Below are 25,123 nucleotides of genomic sequence, written 5' to 3'. Positions count from 1 at the left end.
CTGCTGCCAGTCAGTGAGAGCATACTGAGCTAGGTGGAACAATGATCTGATGAGGAATATGTTTAAAAGTAACATTAAGTAAAGCATGCTGTGTATAACATGCACATTCAGGGACATATCACACATGACATAGACCTTTAACCCCTCCTATGCATATAAAACCTATGCATATAAAACCTACTCATTAAGCTGGCAACACTTCATAAAACATGTATAAGTCCATTCATTCTTAGATGCTTCTCATTTGAATAAAGCTATTTCTCCCTGTCTTCCAAAACAAAAATCAGCTTAGCGCTACCAGATCTCATTTTAATTAAAGCAGTTAATTTGTTCGTTTTCTGACACAGAGGGGTGTGCATTACATTGGGTTCTCCCCCCGCTCCCCAGTTATTTGCTAATATCATTTTAGCACCCTCTAGAAGATTACAAGCCAAATTCCTATTTACTTTCCTGACACAGTCTCTCGGGCTGTTTAAGATGCCACTTTGTGAAGCGTAAGACAAAGAATGCCTGCTGTGATGCCTTCCATTATTTATAATCTCTCTCTACCCCACACAACCTCTGGTTGTTACATCACCGCAAAATGTGGAGAGAGGAAAAACCTACCGACCCAACACACCCTTACTGAGCATTTCTCTTACTGGTAGTCACATGTTACATAGGTCTAGTCCTTAAAATATAACTATTTGGAAATATGCAATACAATACAGCTGGAATTGGGTGCTGATTCCTGTCAACTGTAGACTTGCTGAGAAAGCTACCGTATTTTTTGCACCATAACACTCACTTTTTTCCTCCTAAAAAGTAAGGGGAAATGTCAGTGCGTGTTATGGAGGGAATGCCTACGGGTGGCATGCCTATGGATTTTCCTCCTCTAAAAACTATGTGCGTGTTATGGTCGGGTGCGTGTTATAGAGCGAAAAATATGGGGTAGGTTCTCTGCCATGTATGTGAAATGGCTCTTATGCTAAGGTTACCAGATTTTTTTTTAGTGAATCTGGGGACACTTTTCAACTTCAATGGATTTTGTATGGGGACTGATGTGTAAATCCGGGGACTGTCTGGTAACCTTACCTTATGCAAATTGCAAAAAGAATGGGAAATGGAGAAACTAGTTCTCAAAAGTGCCAACGCTTAATATATATATATTAAATTTAATTTTTATTGAAATATTTTCATGGATAACAAAGGTACATACAATATCTCTGTTTTCAATTCATAGAGTCCTTTCTACAGGACGATTACATTCAATGTGAGAGACTGCTGTCATAGGCATTGTGAGGGGGCAGGGGTGGCAGAGAGAGAAACATAGTGTTCTTATTGCATTTCCCTAAAAATTCCTTCAGGACAGCTCACAAGAACAATACATATACAATAGCAACAGCAGCAACAATATCATCACAAAAAAAACGCAACACAAATATCGATACCAAAATCAGCATTGGACAAATCTTAACTTAAAAGCATAAAAATGTGAATCCAGGGAAGGTCTGTTTCATTAAAACAGCATTTGGTGTCTGTTGAAAGCCAATTTTCTCAGGTGCCTGAGCCAGTTTAGTCAATAGTCAAGGATGATGGGTGTTGTAGTCCATCAACATCCGGGAACCCAAGGTCGAAGGTCATTACTTATGTCAGCGTATGAGGTTTTTTGAAGTTATGCTTTATATATAATGGCATTAGTAGATCTTTCATGGCTAAACTGTAGACATGTCTTCCATTTATTAAACAAAGCAGGAGTTTGATCAGGGTTCTGTAGTGTTGTCCTGTGTAGGCCTTCAACCTGGTTCTACTGTGGTTGGCAGCCTCATTGTGACAAATGCTGTAGAATCTTATAGGGGAATGATCTGTAGATAAGTCCAATCATGGTGGTTGTGAGGAAGGAGTGGGGAAACACCTCTTCATTTTCTCTCTCCTTACTGCTCAGGCTCAGTAAGGAAGACAGCCAACTTCTTAAAGCACCTTCGGCTGAGAGATACCCCCCCCCCCCCGTTTATTACATCTGGCTTGAGCACCTCCATGAGCCTGGCTGAATTATATCCATATTAACACAACTCGCCAGAGCCTTGGGCTGTTTTTGTCGGGAATGGCTCGGGAATGGCTTCCAGTGCCTGTTTGTAATGCTGGCTCATTTGGTATGTTCTTCTTAGAAATCCCTTCCTCTATCGGGGCCAATTCAGACATCCTTCAAATGGCTTCAGAGAAGCAATTGCTGTGAGCATGCTATGTATCCCCCCCCCCAGTGCATTTCTGGTGTACAGCATCTTGAGAGAAAGCAGGCACCAATAGTAGCTAGAAGGCTTTGCATAGTCCCTGCTCAGTGATACCGAAGCAGGCAATTTAGTGGACGCCTTTTCTAATTGCCCAATTAACACAGTCGTAATGCATCTAATAACAAAGCTTGTCCACTCTCGGTTCACTATTAACTTGGGTACCACTTCGTACTTGTATATCTTCCCTCCAATAACCCATAATAACTTTGGGAAATGGCTAGTTTGACTTCACGTTTAAGAGGCCCTGGAGCCACTGTTAACTTTAAAAATGGAAGATCCATCATCACTGATTTCCCACTTCATGTCTAGTTGTGTGCTCAGTGCCCTGGCTTGGAAAGCTATGACCTCAATATAACTAGAACTCTCTCCAGTGCCAATTGCTTTGTAATCAAACATCTTCTGCCACAATCACTTGCCTTTCAGCATCAAAAAGTAAATGGCCATGAACTCAACTTACGATAACTAAGGAAGTTTCTGTTGTCCCGATTCAGCAGCAGAGCTCTGTAGTAGTAGAAGTGATTCTGCTTAGCCATCTCCTCCTCCACCAGCACAAAAGCAGTCCTTTGAAACAGGCACTTGCCTTGTTGCCTATAGCAATTAAAATGGTCTCCAGGCAACCAGCCAAGAGATGCTTTGGTAAATGGGAAAGGGTTGGTTTATTGTCTTTTTCTCCATTGCTGCTGAAGTGCTACAAATGAAACTAGGCAGCAACACTTTTTTTATGGGGTAGTAACTGTTGTGAAATCACTTGCAAGGCTGCACAAAGAAAGAAAAGGTTGGATGTGGAAATACAATGCAGGGGACTGTGACAATATTGATCATTGTAGAGGAGGAGGAAGCCTGTCCCTTCCAAACGAAGGTACACCACTTCTTGCTTTTCCTTTTAGCTCCCGAAGCAAATGCGTATATATGCACTGGGGTAAAGTAGGTTGCCTCTGGACAGCAAAGATGGCATGCTCTTTGTCATTAGTTTGCACCTGTAGGCAATCCTGGAAACGGGAAGGAAGCTTTCCTTCCCTAAACCAGGGATGAGGAATTTTTGGCCCTCCACATGTTGATGGACTACAACTCCCATCATCCCTGACTGACCACTGGCCATGCTGGCTGCGGCTGATGGGAGTTGTAGTCCTGTGACATCTGAGGCGGCCACAGGTCTCTCACCCCTGCCCATAACAAATGAATGCCTTAAACCCTTAGGCCCTTGTTCCTCAAAATTGTTGTTGTTTAGTCGTGTCTGACTCTTCGTCACCCCATGGACCAGAGCACGCCAGGCACTTCTGTCTTCCACTGCCTCCTGCGGTTTGGTCAAACTCATGCTGGTAGCTTCGAGAACACTGTCCAACCATCTCGTCCTCTGTCGTTCCCTTCTCTTTGTGCCCTCCATCTTTCCCAACATCTGGGTCTTTTCCAGGGAGTCTTCTCTTCTCTTGAGGTTCCTCAAAAGACCTCCACATATTTCCCAGTCCCTCACAAATAAGTGTTAATTTCCCCGTATGGTGACAGGTATGCCTTTGGGTGCCAGGTGGTGGTAAGCAACAGTGAAGCAACACAGTAATAGTAACAGTATTAGTAGTAATAGAATTTATTGTTTGTATCCACCCACGTACTGGGTTGCCCCACCCACCTGACTGGGTTGCCCCAGCATATAGAGAAACATAATAAAACACCTGGCATTAAAAACATTCCTCAGTAGCAGGACATCTGCTTTGCATGGCAGAAGGTCTTAGGTTCAATTTCCAGTATTTCCGGGTCAGGCTGGGAAAGAAACCTTCTAGAAGAGCTGCTGCCCGTCAGTGTAGACAATATTGAGGTCAATGGACTTGATGCTCTATTAAAACTTGATTATTGCCTGCCACCAACTAGAAAATCTGCTGTTTGTGGGCTTCTCAGAGGCACCTGACTAGTTACAGTGGGAAATAGGACCCTGTTTTAGTTGGACCTCTTGGTCTAATCCGGCAGATCTCTTCTTGGGCTCAGGGTTCCATCAAGTGACAATAGTGTGTGTTTGGCAATTCCTGTGATGGGGCTGTGATGCAGTCAAATGCACACATTCAAAGAGGTGACTTTCTGTCTACCCCTTCCCTACATTGATGCATTCCAGATGTTTGTCTCGAGAATTTCCGTCAGCCACAGACAACATACTGCACAGCTGCGCTGGCTAGAGCTGATGGGAGTTGTAGTCCAAAACATCTGGAGGGTACCAGATTGGGAAAGGCTGGTCTTTGTTGTTGTTTAGTCGTTTAGTCGTGTCCGCCTCTTCGTGACCCCATGGACCAGAGCACGCCAGGCACTCCTGTCTTCCACTGCCTCCCGCAGTTTGGTCAGACTCATGCTGGTAGCTTCGAGAACACTGTCCAACCATCTCGTCCTCTGTCATCCCCTTCTCCTTGTGCCCTCCATCTTTCTTTCTTTTTTTATAATAATTTTTATTAAGGTTTTCCAAATTAGAACAAATCATAACAAATTAAATCCAATCTATTGCCAATAACTAGGACTTCCCCTCCCTACCCCCTCTTGTGTTCCAAATCTTCCAAATAAGCAATTAAATTCAACAAATTCTTATCCCCAAATTACACTCTTCGTCAATAACCCAATTTATCCAAATTCTCATCCCCTAAGATCGATCTATACCCTTCCACGGGTTTCCCCCTTTCAAACATAGTACAGATGAAAATAAGATAAATATAAATAATAATTTTACAGCCTTTGGATTCCAATTTTCCCTCCCCTCTTTCCCCTTTGCGTTTCACCTATCCCTCCACTTCTAATATCTTCCTGGAGTTCCCACATTACACTATGTCCCTCCGGTTCTTTGCCAGTCTTTAATTACGGATGTCCAATCGTAGAAGGAGTCTATCAAATAAGGGCCCATTTCTTCTATCCAGGTTTTTATATCCAGGAGTAAAAACTCCAATTTTGTATCCATAAGCTTGTCAAACCTGAATATCCCAAATGTTCCCCCAGTTCTGTCCAGTTCTTGTTGTTTCCTTGTTCTTATCAATCATTCTCCTCCTTTTTATTTCTCTGTTCTCCCACAGAAATGTTCTTTTTCCAAAAGTTTCTAGTGTCTCTGCAGAGGTTTGTTATTCATGAAGCAAAGCATTACATCATGTTCCTTTCATTTTCCAACAAATAGTTCCATTGTTTCCTGTAGTGTGTAGACCTCTGTAGACAAAATAGTGTTCCATTCCTGCAGTTTCCCAGGAGATTGAAAGTTCCATTCAACTGTTCACATTTCCTGTGAAAAACACATGCAATGTCCCTCGGCTCCTCTAGGTGGATTGCAGTAACAAAGTTCCCTTCCAGAATCACATCCACCAGACCAAGTAGCTTGTTGACCAATATTTAAAACAGTTTGTATTCAATTTGTAACAAATATAACCGGCAAAGTCCTCATAACAAAGTCTCTATTTTAATCTTCCTTTTTGACAGCTCTTTGACAGCTGTCAAAACCTCCATCACTTTTCTCCAGGCAGTTTCACGAATCGCTCCAGGGATTCCGGGGGGGTTGCTTTTAAAACAATTCCACTTTTCTCCTCCAGCTCAATCTTATAATTTTCCCTCGCGAAGTTGCTGATTCGGCAAGATAAGGTTACACTCGATCTTAGTTGTCCAGTCCTTTGTTTTGGCTCTTCTACAATTTAGGGGTAGGCTGACTTCCTTTTTTCCACCTCCCCCGTTCGCTCCGAATTTTAAAAATTTATCCCCCTTTTTTTTAGTCCATATTCCAATTACTCACGGGTTCTTCTTTAGAGCCGAATTTTCAATAGAAGAAGTCAGCGCTCTCCGCCGGATGGCATGCGGCTGCGCTCGGCAGGGATAGCAGAGAACTCAAAGCACCACGCTTCTCCCCGGCACCCGATCCGTAGCCTTTAAAAAGGCTCCTTCACGAGTCAGGAGGGCGCTAACGGTGCCAGCCGAGTCTCCATGTCCACGGCCTCAATCTGGCCGTGGTTTTTAAGGGTCCCCGCATCGCCGGTGCGGTAGGACCCAGCCCCTGCCAAGCCGGCTCCCTCCGGAGCTCGGAGGGAGCCCGCCATTCGGCGATGGCGCCGACCCGATGCCCTCCATCTTTCCCAACATCAGGGTCTTTTCCAGGGAGTCTTCTCTTCTCATGAGGTGGCCAAAGTACTGGAGTCTTAGCTTCAGGATCTGTCCTGGTCTACCCTTTAACAAAACAAAGGTAGGGAGGAAATCTCAGTGGTTTCCAATGAGTGGCCTCCCCAGATCAGCAGGCGTCATGAGCAGGCAAGCTAATGTATCTGCCTCCCAGAGCTGTGAGTGCTAAGAAGAGGGAAGAGGTGAGAAAAGTCAAGAGGAATTCAAACTTCCCTGGCCTGAGTTGCCAAAAACTGCATTAAGCTGCAATATTGATAACTGAGGGCTGATCTAATGATCTCGGAGCCTTCCCCTTCCAAGATTAGAACCGACCAGGGCAGGCGCTGGAGTTCGGAATGCCGTTGCCATTCTTCTTTATAATGATGAAAATTGCTTTAGTTCCTCTACTTCCATCAGCATAAGAGCTTTGAGTGCCAAGGCTGCGTTTTCATGAACAAATGTAAGCAGTTCACCTTTGGCGTAATTGAACAAAGAGGACCGCATACGTTCCTTTATCTAGGTTTGTTGGGTAATCAGAAGTGGGAGAGAGAAAACTGATAATATTTGCAGAATAGCAAATATTCAGTCCCGTGCCCATGATCATGATTAAGGCTTAAACACATTTAGGTGTGCTTAAGCCAATTGAGTTAGTGAGCTGTCCCTTATCAGTGACTGGGTTGCTACGATGGCACAGGTTCTTAAAACATTAGAGACCAAAACACTGTCCCTTAACTGAGCTTATGTGATGCTATGGAATGATTACAGATACTCTTACTGCTGAGATGGAAAAATTCAACCTGAAAGGGCCACATGGGGAGAATGGACTGAATTGGAGTGATTCAGAGCCAAACTTCCATTGGTTTGAGCACAATCATTAGAGACCTGAAAGAATCTTACTAAATTCGGCGTTTGTCTGGTCCAATTTGCAGCTGGCTAGCAAACTGGCCATTATATCTCATCTGACAGACAAATCTGTCCCCTGCTCTGATTTTATTTTGCTTATTTTCAGAATTTATATGACGGCCTTCAATAAATCTTTCTGAGGTGGTTTATGAGGGAGAAAGCATTACATTGTAAAACCACAAAAGGCAAGTTATAAAACAGAAACGATAATAACATTTAAACTTGCAGATGTTAGAAGGGGAACTAGAAAGGTTTTCGCCTGGTGCAGAAAATTTGTTAATATCAGCAACAGGTGAGCTTCTCTGGAGAAGGAAGGGTAGCATATGCAAGAAGGCCCTTTCTGTACTCTCCTACCAGTCCTTTTATTTAAAATCAGAATTTAGGTTCAACAGCATGCTTTTCCAAAACAGAAATTATTTACAACCCAGCCATGATGCATGTTTGTGTGGAAGTAAGCCTCAGTGAATTCAAAGGGACGTACCCTAGCAAATACATAGTATTGCAACCACATTGAATCCATTTTAGCTGTGTACATGGCACTATAGTAGCAAGAATGGCAGGGAAAGTTGGATCCAGACTTAAGTTCCTTTCAGATATGAAGCTTGGCGGGTGTTTTTGGTAAGTCACCAGCTCTCGCTGTAACTTAAGGGAGAGTTTGTGAAGCTAATTCAGCTCTGAGTAAGAAAGCAAGGCAAGATTTAAATATAAGTAAAAAACAAGTTGATGTTTCCTGTGTGGCTTTTCGTCATTCTATATGGAGGTTTCTGCTAATAATTTTTGTCGGGTGCCCCCCCCCTCCATAACAGAAATGAGTGCTATCTTTTGCAATGACTAAAGAATCAGGGTTGTGTAATTGTGTTGCTGCTTGTTTCTGTCCCCCACTCCCCATTTTCACTTTGCTAAAAATGACAGCCTGCTAACAGCACAATAGGGCTACTAGAAGTAAGTCTGAATTGAATCCAGTGGGGCTTGCTCATTTGGTAAGTAGGTTTAAGACTGCAGCCTCTGTTTATTTTTTGTTTTTCTCTCTGTGTGTAACCAAGAAAGTGAAATCGAATCACTCCTGAGTGTGCATCAACTAAACACGTGAACTGTCCCCTTAGAAAAGCATTGTGATCTGAGCATCTGGGAGGAAATGAAATGGATAGTAAATAAGCAGACATGTCTTCTGCTTTTTAACTTTTCTTCAGTTTCTTACAGTGGTGGTGCAGCACTTAACAATGCTCCCTGTGTAGCATTTGATCAGTGATGGCTGTTGGAAATACACAAGTCCTGTGTGGCCGTGTGTGTGTGTAGGTGGGAGTGAGTGAGTGAAATCTACTCAAAGGATGCCTTAGGACCAAACTAGATTCAGTAACAAACATTTCTTTGCAGCATGCATGTTAAAATTGCTCCCCTGAAGCTGCTGTTTGTATTGGGAAGAAAGCTCCCATGGGCACCAATTTGGTGTTTTTATATTGTCAATGACCCTGTGATCCTCAGATGGAAGGCAGTATAGAAAACAGAATTAATAATAATAATAATAACTTTCATTCTAAAGGAATTTGCAGCTTTGAAGGAGCCATTTTGAACTTTCCAAAGAAAGTGTTAAACTCCTGTGTCCCAACCTCACAGCGGCTTTTTGCATTTTCTAGAACGTGCTGTTGAAATGTAAATGTACATTTGATACTGTGTCTACTTTGATCCTGAAGGCCTAGATTTTCCAAAGCAGCCACTAAAGATTTCAGAGCATAGAGATGAGCCAATAACATAGGCCCCTGGTCATCACACATGTTTGTAAGATGGTGTGTAAAGTTTCTGAATTCATGTTTTGCTTAATGTACGTGCTAATGCCTATTCCTACATGTAGAAACACCACCCCTACTGACCTAAATAGGGAACTGGGCACTTTAAAAAATGTCTGTATGTGTAAAGTGTTTAACCACCTTTCGTGTAGCTCAGTTTTGAGGAAAGACTTGAAACCAGTTGTTCTGCCCCATTCCTTTCAAGCCAAGAGACTACAGCGCAATACATCAGATCACACCTCATCTGGCTCCAAGAGAAACACAATGATGGACATGAATACATTAGCCATGAACATCAGAGCCATCGTCTTCCATTCTTAAGAAGCAAATGGGGTCATTCATGGTCCAGACTTTGCTCATTGTTGTGAGATGAAATTGCTGAAGAAGGATGCTACAGATACTTGAATACAGGAGTACCCATTTGCTCCTCAATATCGCCGGGTAGCAAAATGTACTTGATATTAGATGCCAGTTAAATATGCTAAGGAAAACTGTTATGCAACAAGATCATCAAAAAGCATGTACAATAGTAATTTTATATTTATGCATGGGATACATATGGTATATTTTATTAAAGATCTTAGTGACCCATCATCGGGTATCATTTTCTTGTTCGTCTCCACTTTTACACTGGGAAAGGAAAGCTTAGGAAGTTCTGTTGGTTGGCATGTTGGAAGCATTTCAAAATCCCGTTGTGCAGTTCTTTCGTTCAGACCGCCCAAAATGTCATAAAACTATGAGCAAGATTTTGAGTTCTCCAAAACCCTCCCTCAAGCCGAATGTTGAGGGCAAAAGGGTGTGGATGGGGGAAGGAAAGGGAGAAAAACCTGGGCTGATGTCCACGGTTTAAGAGAGAACAAACTTACAGACCATGCATATGCATATTTAGGCAGAAGAAGTCCTGTTGAGTTTAGGGAGGCATAGTCCCAAATAAGTGTGATTAGGATTGTAGCCGTATTTGGATGGTGGTCTATTATGGGGATCTGCTGGCCTCAGACCCAGCCAGCAAGATGTCGGGTATAATGAGAGCTGTAATTAAATATCTGGAGGACCCCATCCCTGCTGTAAGTACTTATTTCCTTTTTAGGTCAAGGTTTATGTAAGTGAGCCTGCCATTATAATATGGACAACAATGCCTCTTGCCCTAAGGAAGCATTATCCATCTCCCAGTCGACTTAGGTCAAAAGTGGCCCTCCACATGTTGCAGAACTACAGCTCTCAACAGTCGATGGGAGTTCTGTCCTCCACTGCACTTGGACACCCTTAAAAATAGAATAAAATAGTGATTTGAACTGTCAGAACAAGGAGTGGAAGGAAATACCCAGTCGTTTGTGACCCTCACTTCCATTCTTTTAAAGAAATAACTCATCCAACTGCATTTAGTTCCAGCCTGTGGGAACCAGCTATCTCAACCTAAAATTAGAAGAACTATATTTAAATACAAAATGCTGAAACAGCTGGCTGTGGCGTAATTCTAGCCAGTTAAATAACCAGTTCACTTTATTTTAAATCCTAATAATAAAATTAGTGGAGAAGTGAAGGCAACCTGAAGCCTCTGGAGCACAGTGGGAGCTCCCGTTGCACTCTGGAGGCTTCAGGAACCTTGGAAGCCAGGAGAGCAAGAGGGGCTGCTGTGCACCAACCCCTCTCGCTCTCCAGGCTTCAGTGAAGGCAATCCGAAGCAGCCTCCGGAGCTCCTTTCGACCTGCTCCCCGGGGCTGGCGGTGGGGGAAGCCTTCCCGCTGCTCCCCGAGCTTATGGGCCTGGCGGGGGAAGCCCAGGTCCCCCCCCCCAGCCCCAGGGACCACACATTCACTCCATAAGATGCACAGACATTTCCCCGTAGATTTTAAGAGGAAAAAAGCATCTTATGGAGCGAAAAATACGGTAAATGGAGGAGGTTTCTTCTTCTTTTAACCAGGGCTGGGGAACTGGATCCAGTCAGTGGCTTAGATCCTGACCTCCCCCTGCCCACAAAGGCCACTTTGACAAGTTGGTGGGGCCAGACCCCCTGACAGCCTCTAGCAGTTCTTTGACCTGTAGAAATTAACAAATGAAGGGTTTTTTTAAGCAGCATCAAGATAAGATTCAACCCTCTTCTAGTTTTTTTAAAATGTATTTTTATTTTTTCTTAATTTACAAAGGTGTATGCAATATATTTTTATGTAACTTTTTTTTAATAAACCGGTTTCATTTGTTGAGACATTAGGAAGAAAAGGGGGGAGGAGGTGGAGGGGAAAAGATGAGTGGGGGTGGGGTCGGGTGGCAATGTTTATATTTTGCTTAATATATGTGGGGTTTTGTGTCAGCGTTGCTTGTGCAGGTTCTCTGCCGTTCCCTTGTGTTCCTTTGGTGGTGGGAGAGGTTGGGGATGGCCTAGGGTGTGGCTGTTCATTTGTGGTTGGCTGTGGTGGTCTTTGTTTGCATGTGTGAGTGGTGTGTGTGTGTGTTTTGGATTAGCCCTATTGATTTGTAAGCTGTTGGTGGATTTTTTTTGTTGTCTTGTTGGGTTGTGTACAGTGGTACCTCGGGTTACATACGCTTCAGGTTACATACGCTTCAGGTTACACACTCTGCTAACCCAGAAATAGTGCTTCAGGTTAAGAACTTTGCTTCAGGATAAGAACAGAAATCGGGCTGCAGCGGCGCGGCGGCAGCAGGAGGTGGGTTATGCTTTTTTGTGGTGTAAGTGGGCATTGTTGTCTTGGAAGATGTTTAGTAGGGCCAATTCTGGGGTGATTTCTAATACTTGCCGGAGATCAAACCACCTTCATAAGCATAGCTGCAGGGGCAGTTTGAAGAGTTGGCAACCCAGTGTTGGTATGACTTTTGTAGGCATGAGGAAGAGAAGAGAAGCTGTCTACCCTCAGTGAAACTCATAGTATTTGGTAGATGAATGAGCTCACTTTCTGCTGATCACCTCAAAGGAAGGTGCTCTCTTTTAAGTTACAGAACATTCCTCCTCTTGATATTAAATGGAATGCAATTTCAGCATCTGTCATGAAAGTCTCAATACTAATAAACACAAATAAGAAATATATCCCTTCTGGCACCAGTTTCTTTGCCGTTATTAAAAATGGATGCCTTTTAGACATTGTGGGAATTAAAATCCATAGGTCCAGGAGATTCTAACTTGACAGAGGAGATTCAATCATCAATGCCAGTCTATCCTTTATCCGCTACAGGGGCTCTGCAAAGCACGATACAAGTAACTTCCTACCAAGAAACTGTCAAAGGAACAGAAAATGCCTCTGGTTAGAGGAACTGATTTCTTGAAAGTGAAATCCCCCCCCCCACCCCACCCCCTGTGCTTATTAAATGTGGAAGCTGGCATATCTCCTGCAATACTGATTTTTCTCCATTAAAATTCTCACTTTTTGTCAATAAGGCATCTTCATATATCCACGAGAGAGGGAGGACTGGGGGTGGAGGAGAGATTTGATTCAGTTTGCATTTAAAGGAAAATCTATCAAATGTGTACTTTCTGGAACAATAGAAGAATAGAAACACAACCATCCTTCAAAATTGGAATTTTGCAATTAAGTTCTCCAAGCAGTCAGTATGTGTGTGTGTGTCGGAGAGAAATGAGCATAAAAATGGCATAATTAATTAAATTTGCAGACCGCCCTTCATCCAAAGATCACAGGGCTTCCCAAACCTAGGTCTCCAGCTGTTTTTCAGACTACAGTTCCCATCATTCCTGATCACTGGTCCTGATAGCTAGGGATGATGGGAGTTGTAGTCCTAAAACAGCTGGAGTCCCAAGTTTGGGAAACCTTGTGCTGAAAGATGCAAACTGAATCCTGGAGAGAACAGCTGGATGAGCCTAGACTGATTCTGAAATGTTTTCTGTCTAGAAACTCTTGATCAGCCTCTACTCACTCCTGGCTTAAGGTCAACACTTAAGGGAAACACGCTTTAAAGCCAGGGATGATTCCTCCAGAAGCTGTTAAGCCTGCTCCCATCACACCCATGTAGCATGGCCATCGATCAGGAATGATGGGAACTACAGTCCAGCTGCATCTGCATCCATTCTGCATCCCTACTTTAAGGATTCCCTGCCTGCAATCTTGTGTTTTTATTTAGAACCTTGTCGACTTTAATTCCACGCTCTTTTAAGTTCCCTGGGTCCCTCTTGCCACAAGGAGAATATATGCTTCACTCCAAAGCCTTGATGCCACTGAGCGGGCAGGTGTTTCATACATTTTATATGATTGTCTTTCTAAAGATCCATTAGCACACCGTCTTCCAGTCACAGAAGCTGCAATTTTGGACCCTGCACTTTTAATACAGAACCATGGTGCTGCGTTAAGGCTTTGCACTGTGAAACCAAGCGGAGTTCAAGAAAGGCAGAGCTCTTTTCAGAGACCCTTAAAAGACTCCTCTGCTCCAGTAAGAACCACTGGGTTGATAGACACAGGGCTTCTTGTCCCCCACGGTCATTTCTTTTGCTGCCCCTTCGCCCTACCATGCACTTGTACAGAATCCAGAGATGTATAGGAGAATGAATTGCAGTCTGGTCAAGCCAAATGGTAGTTGGCTGGCTCCATTTTCAATAACGTATTAAGCACTGATCTGCACAATTGCTGTGGGCTTTAAAAAAGCAAATCTAGCCCAGGGAGGGAGGGTATTTTTCAATTCTCATTCCCTCATGGGGAAACCTTCCATGCATGCCAGTGGTAGGTGGGGTCAGAGGCAAAAAGGGTTTTGCAGGAACAGATGTGACTCTTAACTTTGTATAGTAAGCTACAATGTTGTTGTTGTTTAGTCGTTTAGTCGTGTCCAGCTCTTCGTGACCCCATGGACCAGAGCATGCCAGGCACTCCTGTCTTCCACTGCCTCCTGCAGTTTGTGTCAGCATCACCCTTGAGCCAGTGCCACTAACTGGACTCATACACTTCAGCCCCGAATGGGCTAGGCGAGCTGGGTAGCACTTCCAGAGACCACCCTCTGCACAGGAACAGGTCAAAGTGCTGTGGACTCACAGCTTAGAGTTGTGAGCACCGGATTCACTCCAACAAGAAGAAAGTCGTCGCACAGCAGAGTATAGCAGAGTCTAGCAGAGTATAAACGACTCAGAGAGCAGCCCTGTAGAATATCTTCTTTATTCTATCTACAACTATTATACAACAATTATATACAGAGCTAAATAGGTCTAAGCATAAATTAATGCTGCACTGCACTGAGTTTCTGCAGCTGTTCTTAGCAGCAACCTTATCTATACACACGATCTCTAACACTCAGTCTCTCTCTCTCCGACACACTGACTGACTGACTGACTGACTGACTGACTGACTGACTGACTGATGTGGTGCTGGAGCTGAATAAGTAGAGAGCAGAAGACGCCCCCTCCTCTCTGGAGAATCAGCAGACTCATCAGGAGATTCTTGGATATGGGAGGGGTGAAATCTCCTCAGTTTGATCTAACTCATGTTCATAGCTTCGAGAACACTGTCCAGCCATCTCGTCCTCTGTCGTCCCCTTCTCTTTGTGCCCTCAATCTTTCCCAACATCAGGGTCTTTTCCAGGGAGTCTTCTCTTCTCATGAGATGGCCAAAGTATTGGAGCCTCAGCTTCAGGATCTGTCCTTCCAGTGAGCACTCAGGGCTGATTTCCTTCAGAATGGATAGGTTGGATCTTCTTGCAGTCCATGGGACTCTCAAGAGTCTCCTCCAGCCCCATAATTCAAAAGCATCTATTCTTCGGCGATCAGCCTTCTTTATGGTCCAGCTCTCACTTCCATACATCACAACTGGGAAAATAATAGCTTTAACTATACGGACCTTTGTTGGCAAATAAGCTACAATACTGCCACACAAAAGACAGAGGAGTGTGTATGTCTCCTTCAGCCAGGCAAAAGCATTCAAGGAGGGCACAGGACTGGTGAGAGGTGTGACTTGGGGAAATGAAAACAAAGCACCCTGCTTTCCTTAGCCTTCCATCCCATTGGTTACTGGTCTAAAACAGCTCCTTAGGAATCAATCCTCTGTACACACTACTTTGGCAGCAAGCACCATCAAACATAAGCAGGATTTATGCATCTAGAATCTGCAATAATCAGGCCAGATTAAGATTGGTTGAAGCCAATTAGCTGTGCTAATTTGGGCAGTAGGGAACAGAAAAACATGGCGTTAATAGTACAAAAATGCAACACTCTGGTTCAAGGAACAAAAAGGTTGATGCCTACAAGCACAAATTGCTCCCTTTGCAGAAATTTTATACTTTCTTATATATCTCCACAACAGCTATGTGCAGTAGGCCAGGCTGAGTTGGTGACTGGCCCAAGGGATGAAGTGAGCAAAAACAATGATTTAAAAATGTGAAACTACACATGCTCAAGAGGTTTTTTAAATCAAGTTTGGCAAAATGTTTTTTGAGCCTCTACAGCAGACATGGCCAAACTTGGCCCTCTAGCTGTTTGGGGACTACAATTCCCATCATCCCTGACTACTGGTCCTGTTAGCCAGGGATGATGGGAGCTGAAGTCCCAAAACAGCTGGAGGGACAAGTTTGGCCATGCCTGTTCTACAGGCTCAATAATTTTTTTTGTTGGTCCACAAAAGTTTATGCCTTAACTTTTTTTTTTGAAACACCACATTACTTATTTTGTGATACCTTATTCCATGTGTTCCATTTCTGGGAGAAGGGGACCCTATTTGGGGAATTGCACCAAACTCCCAAACACCTCAATCCTGCCTAGCCTGCTTTTTCTTCTTAAAGTTATCTTTGAACCAGCCTTGAAATGGGCAACACTTCAACCAGAAGATGTCTTCAAGGAGATGTCTTTCCTCTGAAGGCCCTTCACATAGAAGACTGCCCTCTGTATGCATGGTCTCCCTATTCATATGGCTAATGCCTGCCAATTTTGCAGATTGCTACAACCCAATCCAATTCAGTTCATAGTTTGCACAGAGCAATCTTCAAATGCCTACAGGTCTTTTTGTTCAGCAAAGCACAGTTGAAGCTGGAGGCTGTTTCGGAGATATGTTTGGTCTAGAAATGCTTTGCTCTCAATTCACATCCTGACACACCAGAGCATGCAAGCCTGCCTCTCTCTTTTCCCCATTTTTCTTTGGAGGTATTTAGTTGCTGGCTGGCTGCTCAGATGCTGACTGACAGCGTCCTTGAATTGCTCCTTGCAAACCAGCTGCAATAAAGTCAAATGGGAAAGAGATGGAATGCCTTCTTGCAGTCTTTGAATCCATTCTTCCAGAACAAAAACGAGCCTTCCAAAGAGAAATTAAGGTAATGCACATGGACCAAGATACAGTGGTACCTCAGAACTCGAACAGAATCGGTTCTGGAAGTCCATTTGACTTCCAAAACATTCAGAAACCAAGGCACGGCTTCAGATTGGCTGCAGGAAGTTCCTGCAGCCAACTGGAAGCTGAAGAAGCCACATCAGACATTCGGGTTTCAAAGAACGTTTGCAAACTGGAACACTCACTTCCGGGTTTGTGGTGTTCGGGATCCAAGGTACGACTGTATACATTTCAATACACACTTACCTGCAAGTAGGCCTCACTGAACTTAGTGAGACTTACTTCTGAGTAGACATTGTATGGCTAGTGTCACTGCACATTTTAATCACTAGGTGGTACTGTACAGTGGTACCTCGGGTTAAGTACTTAATTCATTCCGGAAGTCCGTACTTAACCTGAAACTGTTCTTAACCTGAAGCACCACTTTAGCTAATGGGGCCTCCTACTGCTGCCGTGCCGCTGGAGCATGATTTCTGTTCTCATCCTGAAGCAAAGTTCTTAACCTGCAGCACTATTTCTGGGTTAGCGGAGTATGTAACCTGAAGCGTATGTAACCTGAAGCGTACGTAACCCGAGGTACCACTGTATTAGACTTAAGGCTTGCAAGATCTCCTTTGTTTAAAAAAAATAGAACTCTGCGATCTACCAACTAGAAACTAGTGCAAAAAACACACCTTTAGCCTTAAAATATCTTGAACTGAGGAATTTTGTTTTCAGTACTAGAACTAATTGGAACTCACAGTCCTTTCGCAAAAACATTCACCCCTGGTCATTCCAAGCTTTCCTCATTTCAGTAGATCAATTTTGTTGCTCTTGCTCCTATCATTAAACAACTGAGAATCAACAAACTCTGCAAATGCACTGCAAATCATCCCAATATCTTCCAGTAGATCCTGTTCCACAGAAACAGCAGTTATCATATACTTAGGTCACATCAGTATCTTTTAAACCATAAAAAACCAAACTTCTTTTTATTGGAACAGTTTATTTTGTCCTATTAAACAAATAAGGCAAGGTGTTTAAAACTCAAAACAAAGAACTGTATCAAACTCAAAAGGAACATGTAATAAAAAGTTGCTTTCATACATATACAAACTAAGGATTCCAATCCATTCTAATATATACAAATCAGACAAATCTCTACAAAAGAGAAATTTCAAGTTACATTGGGTATGACGTGCTAACTTCATTACAAAACATTAAAGCGACTAACTTCACATTTAAGTCTTTCACAGAACCAACAACCAAACACTTGATTTAGGGCAGTGGGAAGAAAAGATGGCAGCTTATCCGGAATGCTTCAAGCTGTGTTTATGGACCCATCAACCACGAGAATGAGATTTCCTAAGTATATGAATACCTTGCTTTAAACACTGTTTGCTCTGGACAGCATTCTTTCAGAAGTCCCTAAAATTACATTCTGGGTGATAGATGATGTGATATATTCCTGCAGAAGAATTCAAAATGAGAGCCGGAGTCTTTGATTAGGCTGAATTTACTGAAGATGGCTTCCTGATGCTGAACTACAATAGCAGGAATCCAGCAATTCATTCTCATATCTTTTAGATTGGGAGGGGGGGGGGGAGAGAATGGGACTATGTTACTGAGACTGCTGTGCTTTTTCATTCACTTGCTTCCACAACAAAAATAGTAATATTTCATTAGGAGACTCCTTAAGAGTCTGGCTGGTTGCACACAAGACATCCCAAACACATGTACTTCCCTGCTACCATGGCACATATTGTAAAGGCAAAGATTCCTAGCTAAAGGACCATCTCCTTTATGTGAGAGCAAGTTACTCACCTAAATACCTGAATGTGAAATACTGTGGGGTAGGCATCATAGCCAGAGGCAAAAGGCACCCACTTTAGCAGCCATCTGGCTTCACGGGTTACTGAGAAAGGTCCTCCCACCTGATTCACATAGTCGAAAATTGCATTTAAAGCAAGGAAACAGTAGATGGAGGGGGTGCAAAATAAATTTACTTGCGCAGTAAACAAAGTACATTTCTGCTGCAGGTAGCATCCCCTCACTTTACCCCTTTGCTTGCACCTCCATAGTTAAATTGCAAATGACTGGCTTTCTAGCCTTTCATGGCAGATTTCTATTTGCTAAAACCATTAACAAAAACAAGTATTTCAAAAGGTTAGCTTGCGTTGCAAACTGTACATACTTGAACAGCAGCTGATCAGCATGGCTTTACAGGGAACATAATTACTTTGGTTTATTTTAATACTTCTCTTTCTGTCACTGAACTTGTACAACCGGATTGCTAATCTCTGCTCAGCTTTTTTAGGGCTTCTCCCTCCAGGGCGGTGATGGGGAACCTGGGGCCCTCCAGCTGCTACTGGACTACAACTCCCATCATCCCTGGGCATTGGCTCCCAGCGTCCTTGCGTGTTGGGAGTCACAACAACAACATGTGGAGGGCCAGAGGTTCCCCACCCCTGATCTGGGCTAAGCCAAATATATCCTTGGCCAGGTCGTTAGAAAGAGAAACACTGGCAATTAAACCACTGCTCTTCAGCAGGTGGTCTTAACAGCAATGCTTCCCTGTATTTTTGAAAAGAGCTTGGGCTATGCTTACAATGATGATAATCTTCCTTCAGCAGCAGGAGAAAGGGCTTGGATCACTTCACCCTTCCCCACTTGCTCATGAAACGTGAACTTGGTTCAGGTCACACTCACCACATGCAAAAGGATGCATGGCCTACGGTGCAACTAGGATGAGAGTACACATTGCAGCTGGGATAAGTGAAGAGGAGAGATTGGAGGCTAGGTCATGATCTCTCCCCCACACCCACCCTAAAAGGTTAGTAGCAGAGTGTTTAATCCTCTGCTGCAACCAGAGTAAAACAAAAGTTACACACGGGCTGTCACAAATAATTTTCAGGCCCTGAGCAGCAAGAATGGAAGTGTATCTGCACATTTCTGCCTTTATTCCAGTTTATCACGCTGCAACATCAAGAACTGTAGAGACTGGCTAGGATGCAACAGGCATGCCGCCTTCCAGCCACAAATGTGACATTTTAGCTACCCACTTCCTATGCACCCTCTGAAGGTCATGGGACCCTCCGAGGAGCAATTTATGAGGCACAGGGGGGCTGCTGCTGGAAGGAAGACTGTTGTGCTCCTTTCATTCACATGCTGAAACAACAGGCCTTTTCATAGAGCTTGGTCATTGTGTTCTGATACTTGTGAAACCTGGGGAGGCCAATATCCACAGGCACATTCATAAATTTCTCTTGTGCAAATGCAACAGCAATGAGTGAGAATTGCACAGAGCATCAGACACACTCTCGCACACTTTATTTTAGCAGGAGTCCTGCTGCTTAGAAATGAATGAAATTGCTTTATTAAGCTTGACACATCAAGCTTTTCCTAAAAGGGCATTTTGAAATTATTCTTTTGAGCCAACAGATTGTTATTTTAATCTTAACTGACATCCTTAACCTTTCCAAATAAACAGAAAAACACGTTCTAATTTAAAATTTAAAAATAATATTGCAAGCCTCAAACAAATTAAACTCAAAATAGCAAAGCCCATAAACATTCACAATTACTTAAATATTTCAAACCTCTCATTATCTCAAGAGAGTTTCTAATTTCCTGAGTTGCAAGTACTTTGACATTCCTCTGCTGCAAGGAATTCTGAAGAAATACAAAGTAGGATTCACGTTTTCTTGAGTGATGGGTTGGTTTCACATTAATATATTTTAAAAATACCAAGAAATCACTCAAATGTTGTCAGCATTCACTCATAAAGTACACAGTGGAAAGGATATAAATATAAGCCTGAAATTCAATGCTTTAAAAGGGGGAATGTAAGGCATGGGACTTTTAGAGGCTTTTGGAAGGGACAAAAAGAGTTTATATTCCTTTTCAAATGCTGGAGCAGGTTGCATATTTTTGCCAGTGAATCACTTTTCTTTTAAAAACCTATTTCCAGAGTACCATTAAACAGTAACAGGGGGAAGTTTAAAGAGGGAGCAGTTTAATACAAAGTGGTTGCTGCATAAAGGAGATACGGAAGTTAAGCTATGCATCTTTTATTGGGCCAAATTAGGCAAACAGACAAGTGTGCAAGGTTTCTGGTTTCACAAGCACTTAAGAGTTTCACAAAAAGAAGCATAGGTTTGCATCCTTGCAGTCCAACCTAAGTGCACCCATCAAAAGACAGCATTTTACCTACTTTGTTTTCTTCATGAACCAATGATGCAGCCTTACACCACAGGATGGGATAAACCCACAAGGCAGAAAACAGGCCTGTGAGACTGACTGGCCATCTGAGCACCAACATTCTTTTAGTCTGTTTCCAACTGTTCCTCCAAAATATATAGACAGGCTCCAAAAGTAACAGGACTTCTCTGAAGCAACATGCGATCTATTCAAAACACATCTAACACTGAAACACAAGCATAACCTGTTCATGAGGACTCCACATAATGGCATTCCTGAGTTTGAAAAGGTGCTACAGTAAATGGAGGAAGCAGCCACTGGCTTGCTTTGCTTTGCTAACACATTGCCATTGTTTGCACAGAACGCTAGGCCAGGCCACAGCTTAACACAAAGCAGGGATTTTGCTCCTCCCTGGTCCTGTTGCTGTTGCACTGCATTGAGTTAAGCTGCAATTTGATTTAGTGTGTCTTCTGAACCTGGGCTCATGCTTAGCTCTCATAAACCATAGGACAAACCTTGGTTACAGCATGTGGTTTGTCTGTGAGAGCTAAATCACAAGATTGGGTTCAGAGGACAAACTAAGCCAAATCACGGCTTTGCTCGGTGCAGCCGAGCAGACTGGCCAGAGTAGGAACAAATCCACCATCTTCTCTCTGGGAATTTGTTCATGCTAAGCTATGGTTTGGCTTAGTGTCACGTGAAAACCGGACCATTTAAAACAGAAATCCACCTACACAGTAGTCATAGAAACGCAGTTTATTGTTAGGGATGATGGATATCTATTCTACTGGCAGGCTTTCCTCAGAAGTTCTGCTGGCGTCTCTTCTTTGCTTCAATGGCATCAAGAATTGGCTGCCGTTTCGACTGATACCTTTGGCGAACTTCTTCTATCTCCTGCTCCATCATGGGGTCTAGCGCCCCGAGTCTTCTTTGAAGTTCTTCAACAGTCCAGTTTCTCAGCTGAAGAAAAACACAAAAGCAATGAGCTTGCAACAGCAGAAAACCTGGAGCTTAACAAAGGGCCTGTGCTGGGAAATTTACTCTGCTTCTTCTGAGCAATAAAAGTTAAAGGACTTTACAGTGGTGCCCCGCAAGACGAACACCTCGCAAGACGAAAAACCCGCTAGACGAAAGGGTTTTCCGTTTTGGAGGCGCTTCGCAAGAAGAAAGCCCATAGGGAAATCTCCGGGGACCTCTTTTAAATGCTAGCGGTGGGGAGCAAAGCCTTTCCCCCCCCCTCCGGCCTTCAGAAGAGGTCCAGGAAGGCCGGCGGGGGCCAAAAGGCTTTGCTCCCCACCGCCAGCATTTTAAAAGCAGTCCGGGATAGCAGGGAAGCGCTTCCTGCTATCCTGGATGGCTTTTGAAGGCAGGCGGGGGGGAAGCAAAGACTTTTGCCCCCCGCCAGCCTGCGTTTCTCCGCTCTCCCAGGAAGGCAGGCAGGGGGGAGCAAAGGCTTTTGCCCCCCGTCAGCTTTCAGAAGAGGTCCAGGACCTCTTCTGAAGGCGGGCGGGGGGCAAAAGTCTTTGTCCCCCCTGCCTGCCTTCCCGGGGGCTTTTAAATCGCCCCGGGACAGCGGAGAATTCCTCCGCTGTCCCGGGGCGATTTTAAAATGCTGGCGGGCGGCAGCGCTGCCGCCCGCCAGCATTTTAAGATCGCCCCGGACAGCGGAGAAGTCTCCGCTGTCCCGGGAAGGCAGGCGGGGGGGAAGCAAAGACTTTCGCCCCCCGCCAGCCTTCAGAAGAGGTCGGGGGACAGACTGTCCCCGGACCTGGTCTGAAGGCGGTTTCCATAGGTTTCAATGCATTCCTATGGGAAACCGTGCTTCGCAAAACGAAAAACTCGCAAGACGAAAAGACTTGCGGAACGAATTAATTTCGTCTTGCGAGGCACCACTGTACTTTAAGACTAACAATTCTGAATCCCATTAAATTTACTGACAAAGGCTACAAACAAACTTTGGCTTAGATCCTGAGTTGCCTTTCCATTTCTGGTGAAAGGTAATTAATCCTTTCTCCTTGCAGTTGTTCCCTGCACCAACTTCCATGATGTTCTGGAGAGCTGCCCCAACCCTCCAGAACTAGAAACAGCATATCTTGAGAAGGATTCCTCTTAAGGGATGTCCCAAGCCTCGGGCTCCAGAAACTCAAAGCTTTTTATGTAACAAAACAGATTCACAAACCTTTAAATACACAAAATACAGATAACACTGTGCTTCTACCTGACTTCAATGGAGTGAGAAAAGGGAGTTTAAACCTTTTTAAAAAATTAATGAATAAAGTATTTGAAGTAGGAAGGAAACCATTCGCAATATTATGTACAGTTACACATTTGCTGTAGAAAGGTGAACATTCTCAATTCAGCCACTGTAAGTCTGTTCCTTGAATGTGGCTCCACCACTCTCAGGTGTTTGGTGTGTGTAGCCTGTGAAGCAGCATTCTTTGTGGCAGCCCCATAAACTGTGGGACTCCCTCCCCAGAGGTGCATCTGACAGCTTTACTATACAGTTTTCGGCAAATGCTGAAGACACACCTCTTTACCTTGGGTTTTGACACGTGAGGTGTATATTTTAAAGAGTTTTATACCCCACCTTTCCCCCAAAGAGCTCAAGGCAGCGCACATGGCTGCCACCCACCCATTTATCCCCACAATCCTGCGAGGCACATGGAAGTGAGAGTGAATGGCCCCAAGTGAGCTCCACGCTTGAGTTGGGATTTAAATCCACTCTCCCTCACTCTAGTCTGAATCACCAGCAGCAATTTTTCATTAGCATTTTGTCAACAATAACTCTATGTTGAGCACTGTCTTGGTATATATGGAGATTCACAGAATTGTAGAGTTGGAAAAGATCACATGGATCATCTAGTCCAACCTCCTGTAATGCAGGAATCTTTTGCCCAATGTGGGTTGAGTCTCATGCTCAACTCACTTCCCACCACAAGTAATAATCAGCTGTGCCTTTTGCTAACAAGTAGTGGACATCCACATAATTTGTTTGCCCAATTCGGTGTTCCCAATCTTCTGCTTGGATCAAAACCCCAGGGATTACTAGATTAGATGGCAGGGAATGAATACAATCTTTCATCACCAAACAAGCTGGTGGCTGAAACTATTAGACTCCAATGAGAGAGGTGGTGTTTCCTTTTAAGCAGTGCCTGGCCTTGTTCCAATTTGTTCAGACTAGAAATAAGACAGTACCAGTGCATGGTTTCTGGGCTGTATAATATCTAGCAGCCTTGTCTGAAGCTTGCCTTAGTTAACACAGAGATGCAAAGTAGTATTGTGGATCAAGCTCTAAATCCTCCTGGTTCTACAGGGTGCTCTCATACAGAAGACACCCCAAAGTTGTAAACAGTAATGAAGCATGACTTTGTGGAATTTCATTATCGTCATTATTTGCAACGTAAGGTCTTCTCCCCCCCTCCACCACTAGCAACTGCTTTAAAACTTTTCAATAATGCATAGAGTATTACTGCACAAGGGAAATAAGTACTTTAGCAAGAGGGCACAGATTTTTGCCTATCTTGTAAGGAAGTTGTTCATTAGAAGAAAAAAAAGCACTTCCCCCATCAGATGCATTATGCATGCACATTAACACAGCTTTAGCTGACAGCCCTTTAAGTTGATGTATGGGACCTGCTACAATTCTATGCTAATTGTATAACATCTGTTTTAAAGAAGGTGATTGTTCAATGTTCAGCCCTCAGGAGCTGAAAGAATATAATAAAGTATAACAGTAAAGACAGAAAAAATTAATTCAGTGCTGAGGGTGTATATAAAGAGATCAGTCAGCCCTAACCATTAAATGACTACCAGATGTTTAACAGAATTTTCTTCAAGCCTTAGAGTTCTTCTGAATCTCTAAGAGGATGTCCTGAGTGTTTCAGGACATAGGACAAAGATTTCCAGTTTTTGTTTATTTTGCCAGGGGACTATTTTAAAGGAATCCTGCCTTGAGAGTTTTTACTGGTGGTATATGTATGGGAAGAAGCCTTTTTGAATGTGTAAGGGCTCACATTTTGTAGAAGGTGCACATTCTGGTTCCACCCCCAGGTCTCCCATTTCTGCCAGTCCCACCCTCCTTCCTGGCCTTTGCACATTCAGCGTACAGTTTTGGAGGATTCCAGTCATGTTGAGCTGAACACGCAGAGCTTTGCACTCAACATGTGACAGGTCAGGGGAGGAAGGGGCAGGGCGTGGAGACCTAGTGTGCTTTGCAGTTGAGTAGAATTTGATCCCATGTCCTCCTGTTCCAAGTTCAACACTCTAGCCAGTACAGCACTCTGGCTCTCAGTGGCAGGTAAGAGGAGAAGGGAGACTATTTAACTGATTGCGCTGAACACGGACGTGTGTCAAAGGTTCCAAGTACAAGGAGGGGGGGGGGTGAGATCTCACTCTCCACATTTTCATTGCACAACCAGCCCTTCTCTGTTTCAAGTATACCTTTTGTACCACTCCATACACCAAGAGTCACATTATTTAGGTTCTCAATGGTGTATATACCTTTTTATACCTGATAAAATCAATGTCCTTCCCCAAACAATTATGGAGAGCTGCGAAGTTATCAGGTAGCTTTGTCACTACCCATGTTATTTCTGCACCAATACATAATCCATGCTATGTAGTAACT

At 43.6% G+C, this 25,123-nt stretch overlaps 2 protein-coding genes across 4 annotated transcripts in view; one reads left to right on the top strand and one right to left on the bottom strand.

The window, feature by feature from the left end:
• Window positions 1-25,123, top strand: part of KCNS1 (potassium voltage-gated channel modifier subfamily S member 1) — an 81,672-nt gene that overhangs the window by 46,457 nt on the left and 10,092 nt on the right. Inside the window, exon 5 of one of the 2 annotated variants that reach the window (XR_014566081.1) lies at window positions 7,378-8,130. The exons of the other annotated variant lie outside the window; for it this stretch is intronic. The gene's annotated coding sequence lies outside the window, so the exon portion shown is untranslated. Of the gene's footprint in view, window positions 1-7,377; window positions 8,131-25,123 lie in introns of those variants that run through there. 2 annotated transcript variants of the gene reach the window in all.
• The window catches only part of STK4 (serine/threonine kinase 4), a 76,424-nt gene continuing 68,586 nt past the window's right edge, over window positions 17,286-25,123 (bottom strand). For both annotated transcript variants that reach the window (XM_083746276.1, XM_083746275.1), the window contains exon 11: window positions 17,286-21,456. In XM_083746276.1, coding sequence (XP_083602402.1) covers window positions 21,298-21,456 — 159 coding nt within the window. In that variant the 3' untranslated portion in view covers window positions 17,286-21,297. The remainder of the gene's footprint in view (window positions 21,457-25,123) is intronic.

The sequence above is a fragment of the Podarcis gaigeae genome (genome assembly GCF_964106915.1).
Source record: "Podarcis gaigeae genome assembly, chromosome: 6".
NCBI classification, from domain to species: domain Eukaryota; kingdom Metazoa; phylum Chordata; class Lepidosauria; order Squamata; family Lacertidae; genus Podarcis; species Podarcis gaigeae.
The sequence above is the reverse complement of the archived record's forward strand: the minus strand, read 5'-3'. Positions and strand labels throughout refer to the sequence as shown.